The sequence below is a fragment of the Liolophura sinensis genome, chromosome 5 (genome assembly GCF_032854445.1).
Source record: "Liolophura sinensis isolate JHLJ2023 chromosome 5, CUHK_Ljap_v2, whole genome shotgun sequence".
Taxonomy (NCBI): domain Eukaryota; kingdom Metazoa; phylum Mollusca; class Polyplacophora; order Chitonida; family Chitonidae; genus Liolophura; species Liolophura sinensis.
This window is the reverse complement of record NC_088299.1, coordinates 7,564,614-7,575,211: the sequence shown is the minus strand read 5'-3', so window position 1 is coordinate 7,575,211 and position 10,598 is coordinate 7,564,614. Positions and strand designations below refer to the sequence as shown.

Genomic DNA, 10,598 nt, shown 5'->3' with positions numbered 1-10,598 from the left:
GCCTTCTGTTATTCCTTTTGATCCCTTTAATATATTAAAACCCTTCTCAAGCTGTTGAATTTTGACAACTTGATGGTTTGCAATGATACGTTGAGTTATAAATGATACAAGAAGACTTGTGACTGCCTCAAGGCGAAATCAGATTTAACATATTTAACACACCTAGGGATTCAGTACAACATTCCTCACGTGGGTGTAAGGTTTTGATCAGATGATCAGTTCTTGAACAGATGGTCAGTTCTTGATCAGATGGGTAGTTATTGATCAGATAGTGAGTAACTGGGCAGATGGGCAGTTCATGGACAAATGAGCAGTTAATGACCAGAGGGGCACTTATTGATCAGAATGACAGTTATTGATCTGATGGGCTATTCTTGATCAAATGGTTAATTTTTGATCACATGGTCAGTTTTTTATCAGATGATCAATTCTTGATCAGATGGTTAGTTTTTATCAGATGGTCAACTACCCAGGCCTCAGCTGAGAGTCATAACGTCATTGACGTTATTTGTGGTGGATGATAAAAAAATTTGGGAAAAAGCTAAATGATTATGTTATCTCCAAGACAGGTGCTGGTATGGGCGAATCCTATTGTGGGTAGGCTCCGGCAGGAAGGGGTCCAGGCTGAGAGTAGGCCCCGGCGGGTGGTGGTGGGTACTGTTGTTGCTGGTAACTGGGGTAATTGCCTTGCACAGGTGTGGAGTACGTTGTCTTGGTAACTGTGCTGCATTGGTCAGGTCTCTATGTACAAAAAAGACAGATAGACCCTTGCGATTCTTTTCATAAGAAAGGTTATATCCCGTGTGTAATCAGATGTAAGGGATACCTTTATATATTTTGAAACTCAGTTAAATGAAATGTTCGGAATGCAAAATTAGCCAACATACATCTCAGTTTTATGGTAACTCTAAAGTCTACTATTTTATCCCAGCTCCCTCTCTCTCAACGACGTTCACATTGGCTTACATGCACAAAACAATCAGTAAAATTCCTGAGTAAGCCATGATTTCTGACAGCATAAAATGAAATCGTTAAATACAGACAATATTCAGCTTGTCAGATAAGTATAGATCTCTCTCTCTCTCTCTCTCTCTCTCTCTCTCTCTCTGAGATGATTCACTTGTCTGCATCCACCAGTTCATTTTCCGTCGTCTTTTGTTTCACTTTAAATGAAAATATTGCTTGGGGCAACTGAGAAATATATAGGGCGCGTGAACAGAGCTAGGGTAGCAAAACATTTCATGAAGTGATTACGGTTTATCTATGCAAAGAACAATACCTATCTTACGCTAAGAAGAACAGTGTATCGAGCCCGCCGTCTTCGCACGAAAATTGACACGGTTATGAGAACGACAACCACGAAGAAGGCGCCTATGACAATTCCGGCCACGCCCCCTGTAGACAGGCCACACCCTTCAATCTCGTCTGTGCTGTCACCACAGTTGTTCCATCCATCGCACGTCAGAGAACTGTCAATACAGCGTCTGTTCCGGCAGTGGAAGCTCGTCACATTATTGCATGTATCTGGAACGGAATCATCAATTGCTCAGTGTGGATTAACCAGAAATAAACCCTGCCGTATCTGTCCACCATAAAAACTGAACTGTATAAATTTATTTATTTTTAACTCCTCAATTTAAGGAACAATATTTTCTGAGCGATGGCGGAATAAATTATTTCATATCTGCAAGCCATTACGTCATATACAGCATATTACAGATGTGTTCTGTTGTTCCAGTAAAATACTGTTGTTGGTGCAACGGGATATGGTGTTGCCCACACCATAATGTTGTGTTACAGTAATACAATGTAATCTAGCATAACTCTGAAAAGAAAATGCTGTATGACCAGATGTACATTTATCAAGAATGAAAGTGACAGTCTGAATATGTACAGCACAGTTAATTGCATGACACTGGATATCACTAACAATAAGTATGGCGTTTTTATACATGAAATGTATTTGAGAACTTTAGCAACACATTTATTTACAGGGTATGCTGTGTTGTCATCACATTTGTCAAGTGCTGTGTTGTCGTCACATTTGTCCAGTGCTGTGTTGTCATCACATTTGTGACATGATGTGTTGTCATCACATTTGTCAAGTGCTGTGTTGTCGTCACATTTGTCAAATGCTGTGTTGTCATCACATTTGTGACATGATGTGTTGCTGTCACATTTGTGACATGCTGTGTTGTCAGCACATTTGCCAAATGCTGTGTTGTCAGCACATTTGCCCAATGCGTTTTGTCATCAAATTTGTCAAATGATGTGATGTCGTCACATTTGTCAAATGCTGTGTTGTTGTCAAATTTGTCACATGCAGTGTTGTTATCAAATTTGCAAAATGGTATGTTGTCATCATATTTGTCACACGCAGTGTTGTCGACAAATTGTTTTAATGGCGTGTTGTCATCACATTTGTTAAGTGCTGTGTTGTCATCATATTTGTTAAGTGCTGTGTTGTCATCGTGGAATTTTTATGGCACATAATACCATATACATACTTCCTCTGGTGTGATATATTCACTTTGCTATTTTTCAACGCTGTATTAAGACAGCGACCTAAATGCCATTGTGTTGCACCAATATGGTAGGGACACAGTCATTGGATGACAATTTCAGTTTGCTATACTAAAAGAAGTATACTTTCTGAATTCTAACACATTAGCCATTGGTGAGACACTGAAAGTCAGTGGGATGGAAAAGTATAACTTGTGAATTGTATGGAAACAGACTCTGTGTAACGCGAGGAATCCGTGTCGTTAAAAATAGTCGTGTAGATAATTTGACGTCACATCCACCGACGTTCATTGGAAGTGCACTTTAGTAACTTTGTCGCCAACGTGAAGTGATTTTTCTTCATAACGATACAACACGGTTGCGAACTTATGTAAAGCGTGTACCCTCATTTATGCAAGGTGAAATAATCAGCAGTAGGCTCATGTTACTGGAGTTTCTTACACGTGACAAAAACACAGCATTTAGAGTAATTCGAGAACAGTAACGCCTTGCAAATAGTCATTACAGTAACATCACTGCGTTAATTCTACTGAAACCATGGTGCCGTTGAGTTATAAGCTGCTTCAACTTCGGCATTTACTTGAACAGTGAGAGTAAAACCCTGAGGAAAAAAGACAAGAGGAAGGATATCGCCGGTTACATTTGATGATTTCCCACAAAACACACTTTCGTCGCTTCAATGCTTTTACTCGCAGCGTATTATATTTGACTTCCAATTGCTTCGAAGAATACTCACAGCTAAATTCCGTGAGTATAACAGTAAATCCTTTGTACTGGAGGAGGAAGTCGCTCTGGAAGTAAAGGGTGAGATATTGACCCGACGTAACGTACACGGTGGAAGGTGTGGAGAACCCACAGATGCCGTTGATACCTGTGTAACACCAAAGTATAAGGCTCAGTTCAAAAAGTTTCAGTACTATTTCAGTTAATCTATTTATTTATTTTCCTGGGTCCGTATGTTCAAAACTGTTTTAGGACTTAATACCAGATTTAGCTTTAAGTCAAGTCTTCGCTTTTATTCTTAATCTAAACATAATTCCGTAACAGTATATTAAATATGAATTAAATATCCTGCTGTTATACTAACTGACTTTGGAGAACTGTACTGACTGTACTGAACTGAATTTGGCTAAAATATTAAATATAAAATGTGAAATAACACCACTATTAGCTAACACACTTTCGAGCAACTTGTCCTAGGCCTGAGTTGTTCGAAAGTGTATTAGTTAATACTGGTATCAGCCATATTTTATATTTCAAATTTTTAGCCAAACTGAGCAGCCAAAGCAGTTGTCCAAAGTCAAACGTATAGCAGCAGCACCTTTAGTTCATATTTAATATAATGTCGCACAATTTTATCAGCCTAAAAATAAACTTGAAGACTTGGCTTGAAGTTAAATCTGGTGCTAAGACATAATTCAGTTTTGAACAACAGGTGTTTTGCGCCGTGTTTGTCGGCGGTGAGGTTTATGAATGGAGGAAACAATAGTGCTCGGAGTAAACCAAAGACCTCCAGCATGTAACTGACAAACCTCCTGACCTAAGGCTGGATTCGAATACACGATTGCATTTATTTCATGTTTCTTGATTGATTTATCGTACTTAAGAATTTTTCAACTATATAACGACCCTCATGTTTAGGAATTCAGAAAAAACAAGTACCAGGAGATGGCCATGGACCGTATAACGATTCTGACTGGCTAGTGTGAGAGGCAGGAAAATCCAGGCTATGACTAGCATAAACTGAATTTTAGGTATGGCACATTTATTCAAGCGTGACCAAGTCTGCAGACATTAACCCAGGAAACCCTATATCCACTGTCAGCCAATGCGCATCCATTGTGTACCCCTAACGCTTGCTCGCATTGGTCAGGGATCTGATAGGTGCAGCACGTCAGCCCTGAACAGGATATGGCTAACATATAACTGAGCCACGCAGCAAAGCAAGTAAGTGTTGAATGATACAAATCGGATGAGTATGTGGTTGGGGAGTTAGGCGATTGGTGGATTTGTGCATATATTTACGAATACTGTTTTAACTGTATGATGAAGGACATATACCATGAAAGGGGGAACAGGACTAACTGATGAATGTAAAGACTTAATGAAGAAGTTCTGGCACCAAACATAAAACGTACCTCCTAAAAAGTATATGGTATACAATGCAAACTTATGAGAAAATGTAATACTGAAGACTTAATCTTCACATTGTTTGTGTTGCTCGTGGAGGTTTTATTCCTTAGTTTGTAATTCGTGCCAACATTGCAACTGTTGTTGTTGTTGTTTTTAATTCCTATGGTCGTTCTTACTGATTTTTCATCTTTCCTCTTATTTTCGCTGTCACTATTTACCTGACAGCGCTGGGCTAGTGGTACTGGGGCCGTCGTACAGAGTCAAACGGTCGTCCCTGCAGAATGCTGAACTCTCGATGTCCAAGGAGCTGAACTTCGCCATGATTCTCTTTCCGTTGGCCACCTGGACAGTAAGCTTACATCTCTCGTTGCTTCTATAACTAAACCGAGAGGTCAGTAACAGCCGGGTGGCATCAAAATTACTAACATCTAACGATCCACCGCATCGGGATTCCATATAATCTGAAGAAAAATGTTAAATACAAATACTGTACAAGCAGATCCAGGATTTATCAAATCCAAATATAAACTGAGGGGTAAAAGATGGAATTCATACAAGTAGAGAAAGATCAAATTATCAACAAGTACATGGGGTAGAAGCGATTAAACATACATAAAATGTGTTATAAAGATAAAAAAAAATGCAATTGAATGTTTAAATGTCCTAAGGGCTGGACAAACGTGTTTTTAAAGACCGGAGATATGGGGTGTCAGATATTGTCATATCACTGGAAATCTGACCGATAGCAAACAGACAGACACACGCATTGACAGACAGACACACGCACTGACAGACACACACACACGCATTGACAGACACACACACACGCATTGTCAAGCAGACACATACGCATTGTCAGACAGAAGCTTTGTAAGCTCGTCGCCGTCCTCTGTTCTATAAACTCATAGAGTGAACCGTAGGACGAAAAGTCGGCTTGGAAGCCATATTGGGCGCCGGTTATTTATTCATTAGTTATATGTTATATTTTAGCGCGGCGCAATGACCAAGGTGCCTCTCATCAATGCGGTCGCTGTGAGTTCAGGTGTCTTCCTTTCCGGCCGTGTGTGGGTTAGCCTGTCAGTAACCTGCGGATGGTCGTTGGTTTCCCAGGGCTGTGCCAGGTTTCCTCCTGTCATAATGCTGGCCCTCGTCGTATAAGTGAATTATTCTTGAGTACGGCGTAAAACACCAGTCATATTAATAAATAAAGAAAGAAATAAAGAAATTATTTGATTATATTAGAAGTACTAGTACAAGTAATAGCATAAGTAGTATTGTTACTATTAATATTGTATCCAAGATTATTGTCTTTGGGCAGAGAATGGGAGAGGAAAACAGGGAATAGCCATAAACAAACAGGCCATATTTATTATCAGGCGTTAATATATACCTGACAAAATTGACTAAATAAATACTCCCCCCGCCCCAACCACCCGGGGGGAGAACCGGCTCATAAATGCGTGGGAATGTAATCATTACACCCCAAAAAATTAATCTGTTCAACTAAATCAGTTAATTTTTAATACAGAAAAGGAGTATCGTCTTAATATGTTGTGCTTTGTACATGTTTTCCTGCATGTAAGCAGGGACATTAAAATATATCTACATATAATTGCCAATATACAATATTAAGAAAACATACAATTCACCAAGTCACTCAGACTTTGCTCACCATGGCTAATCTGACACTCCCTAAAGCCGGGTTATCACGCATTGCTTCTTGAGAGCAACACGTCGTTATCTGATACAAACGTGACGTCACCGACATGTTTCTAAGCATGTTGTCGAGAAGGCGACGTGTCGAAACAAGTGGAACACGTGACACGACTTAACCTTCAGAAAACACTCTTAAAAGTGATAGATACGCTCTCCGGTCAAGTGATTTGACAGCATCCCTAAATCATGATTCAAACAACGTTCGCAAATAACTGGACTATATGAGTAGAAGTCAATTAGTCTGCTTAATTCGTCTGCTTGTTGATTTTACTTAATTTTATTCTGTTGTTGTTTCACATAGATTACAAGATTGTTTTTGTGCTTTTTGTGTTTTTTGACGAAGTTTCTGTTTAATGCATAATTTAATACTCAAGTTTATTTTGTTTTTAGCATTGCAGTTGCCTGGGTTTAATTTGGTAATATACAACAACTAAAATCCATAAAATAATCAAAATAACTACAATTGATAAAGAAAGAAAATTTTTATGACGGATTCACACATGTGTACATAGAAAAGCTCTGCATGTCAAATGGACGGTGATCAGATTCGAACTCTCGGATTCAAAAGTCAGAGGCTACTACATTGGATAAAACTATGCCCCTAAAACATTTGTATGTGTAGATACTTACATGTTGGGTAGCTGTACCCTTGAACCATCTTCTGGCACATGCAGGCCACTAACACTGTGGTCACAGTTAGGAGATCCATGCTTGTAGATGTACTACGCGAGTCAGCATTCAGAGCTATTAAGGGATTACTGGTGTTACCGAGTTGATTACAACCCTACAAAGCACTCTTAATGTAATCACCACCGGCCTGTATATGTTGAATTATAGATTTTTGTGCCGTATCTCGGACCACTTTGCATTGAGACTGGCATGTAATATGTCCTTTTAAGCTTATAAATAGCGAATTTAGTTCCCATGTGACTGCATTTTATTTCACCACACTTCTGTAAATATCATTTTCACGTGACCTGATAACTACAGCGATCAAGGATAGCGTAGCTATAACGCCCCCATGCTCCGTTTACACTGAGATCAAACAGTATGAAGCTGGTATCCCATTTCCTATGTGAAAGATGTGACATCGTATTTATATTATATAGATCCTTACACACACAAAACAAGACTTGTGTTGTTTGAACACAAACTTGTGTTCTTTCCAACAAAAATCTTGTGTCATACTGGAACAACTCTGTCTAGTGTTGAGGTAACACAAGGCCTTGTGCTGAAAGAATTGAATACAAGATGTGTTGGATATTTTACACAAGTCTTTGTTGTACCGATACAACTGCGCATGATATGCATAAATTACCTCATTTTGGTACAACACAAGTTTGTGTTTTATTGTTTTGTAGCACAAACACGTGTACTTCACATTTATTTAACACATGTTTGTGTTGAGGTAATACATTTCTGTGTCAAATGAAAAAAAACACAAGTTGTTGTAGTGGATTTCAAGTATTTTTTTATGTGGTACGATTACAACTACACCCACTTACTGTCGTCGTGTGTTCACATTCGACGCGAGACGCTGGCGTGTCACCGGCGACTCACCCGAAATGTCATGGCGCACCTGTGTGGTCAAATGTCTTTGACTATAACTCAGATTCAGGGGAATCTACAGATAGTTAGCATGAATCTATACGTGTGTTGTACTGAAATAATTGTCTTCTTTTAATTGGCACATGTGTATATGTGTTCGTGTTCATTTGCTAATTTCAATGGCCAACAAACACATATATTATAAGCAGTGGACATGGTGTTAATAAGGAAAGTTTCACGCCCTGTACATTTTTTATTGCCAATGAATATCTAACAAGATGAACGATTAGGAGCATTTTGTGTTAGGCCCATGAAACTAACGGTCAAAAAGAGAATTAAAGGCTGAAACAAGTTTATCCATAATTAGCAGACTATACAGAAAACGATATAGAAATACCGATCTTGATTTATAAGGTGTTTCTCCCTACTCAGAGAGTTAATTGCTTTGAAGTGTTTAAAATATCAGGTAAACTTGAAATACATGTCCGTCGCTGGTTGAGCGAACTAATGCCTTTCGATGGAAGTTTATTAGGCCCTTTCCATCGAGGTCGTGTGTTCGAATTCGACTGTATCAAGATCAGCCCGATTTTATCTGATTATAAACTTGCATGCATGGCCGTCGTCATATACAAGAGATGAATTCGTGACTGTGTAGTGTGAAGTAATTATTACCATTATTGATCATATTTACAGTACAAGGCAGAAACCGTTGTGCACACCCGATTGTTCTACTTCTATACTCACATACATTTTGATTTATTTATTTATTTGTGACTGGTGTTTTACGCCGTACTCAAGAATATTCCCACATTTCGAAGAAAATCCCTAAAATGTGTAGTCTCTAAATACAATGTCTGTGAATCGTCTGTCAACGACAGAAAATATAACCCAAAGTAATATCAATACAGTGTAGTGCATGCGCTCAAGGCGAAAAAGAAATGCCCTCTGGTATGTCATGTATTACGTGTTGATATTTACTGTGTGTACATGGGAATTCTCCCCAATTGTGGGTGAGTTATGCACATGTGTACCCATACATATATGACGTTTCTTACTTGAGGTGGTTAGATTATTCAGGTGTAGAAGCAAAAATAAAGTGGTTATTTCATGATGCGTCTAGCACTATAGGAATTCAAACCGGGGCCTCCTTTGCCAGTTGGTCAGCTCATGTTGGCTTCCTCTCTGGTCGTACGTGGGAAGGTCTGCTGGCGCATGGTTCTGGGTTTCCCTCAGGTAACCCTTCCACGATAATGATGTCCGCTGTAGTATGAGTGAAATATTTCCGAGAACGGGGTAAAACACCAATCAAATAAATAAATGAAACACGAATTCAGACCATTGAATACAGTAACATTGATGATAATTTCAACAAACTTGAGGTATTTACACAGGGATCTTGAAACATTGATTCCATAGTTTTCTCCAGATCTTCGTAATATATAATTTTAATCATGCACACATGCACTAGTGCACACATTAGCACGTTATGCACTGGCGTCCGGAAATCACGATAATACAAATGAAAGGTTAGTCGGGCACTTTGGCACGCACTTACCTTTCCTTTCGACGGATTGCTATGCAGTATATTGTATTATATGCCCACTCTTTAGCTCAACACTTTTTAATTGACCTTGGCACTATAATCATGTAGTGCAGAAAATAACGTCAATTCCCACATAGAAAAGTCAGTATGAACAAAAAGTAATTTAAAGGGATACGCAATCTGACAGTGGAGATAGGTTTTCCCGCGTTAAACCCTGCCTTGGTCAAACTTCTGTCGTACCTGAAATGCAGCTTAGGCACGGCATAACCTGGACATGTCTTCTTCTCACACCAGCCAATCAGGATTGATTCTGCATCACTTTAAGGTTACACCATGTTCATTCAAATAAGATGGCGATGTCCTTCGATATCTTTATTAAATCAAGCTATAGTGAGGTCCAACAATATGACTATACAAGCCAAGTATCAATCTTGCTGGCAGGTAGATGGCATAAAGACAAGTGATCTGTTCACTCCTGCACATAAGAAGCAGAGTTTAACCAGTTTCAAGATAGATAGCAGTTACCTTAAATGAGACCTATCTATTTTAGGGAGTAACATCACATCAATATGATGCATGTTAGGTTAAAATTTATGTAAATATTTAATATATTTGTTAACGAGAATCTGTTTTTATCATTATTGTGGAGCTATTGTTTCCCGGAAGAGTTTTATTTTCCGTATTGTCCTAATTCTCTGGACAGGGACCGTAATAAGTGGTGTACAAAACAGTTATATGTGAGTGCATGAGGAAGTTCTATACCGTTTATCATTAATAGGGGTAAGTGACATTTACTGATATGTGGATTGCGTTCACAGCGATACGTATACTGCCAAAGCAAATACAACTATACAGAAACATTGATTCCTTCTCTTTAGAAACAGTGATTGCTTCTGTTTTTTATACAAAACAAAAATGCACCTTTTCCGTCACACACACACACACACACACACCCATACATACAAACATTTAAAAGAAACTTGCTTCATAAATAAATACAACCCATGTCTCATTGTTAGTCACCGACCCTAATATTGTATATCATAATATGATGATGTACCACGTGCTTGTATAATTTATGTTGATTAATTTTGTCAAACAAGTTCATTTTTTACTCATTGTATATATTACTCAT

The 10,598-nt window shown here is 38.6% G+C and overlaps 1 protein-coding gene across 3 annotated transcripts; it reads right to left on the bottom strand.

The window, feature by feature from the left end:
• Positions 1–502: 502 nt before the first annotated feature.
• Positions 503–9,835, bottom strand: LOC135465890 (membrane frizzled-related protein-like). 3 transcript variants are annotated; one of them, XM_064743259.1, is made up of 5 exons: positions 9,704–9,835; positions 4,875–5,117; positions 3,260–3,394; positions 1,289–1,524; positions 503–741 (listed from the first exon to the last, which is right to left on the bottom strand). In XM_064743259.1, the coding sequence occupies exons 1-5, from the start codon at positions 9,726–9,728 to the stop codon at positions 589–591; spliced, it is 792 nt and encodes a 263-aa protein (XP_064599329.1). In that variant the 5' UTR covers positions 9,729–9,835; the 3' UTR covers positions 503–588. The 3 variants fall into 3 exon arrangements, with proteins under 3 accessions (XP_064599329.1, XP_064599328.1, XP_064599330.1); XM_064743258.1 differs by lacking the exon at positions 9,704–9,835 and adding an exon at positions 7,003–7,232; XM_064743260.1 differs by lacking the exon at positions 9,704–9,835 and adding an exon at positions 7,003–7,232 and having other exon boundaries at positions 646–741; positions 1,280–1,524.
• Positions 9,836–10,598: the final 763 nt, after the last annotated feature.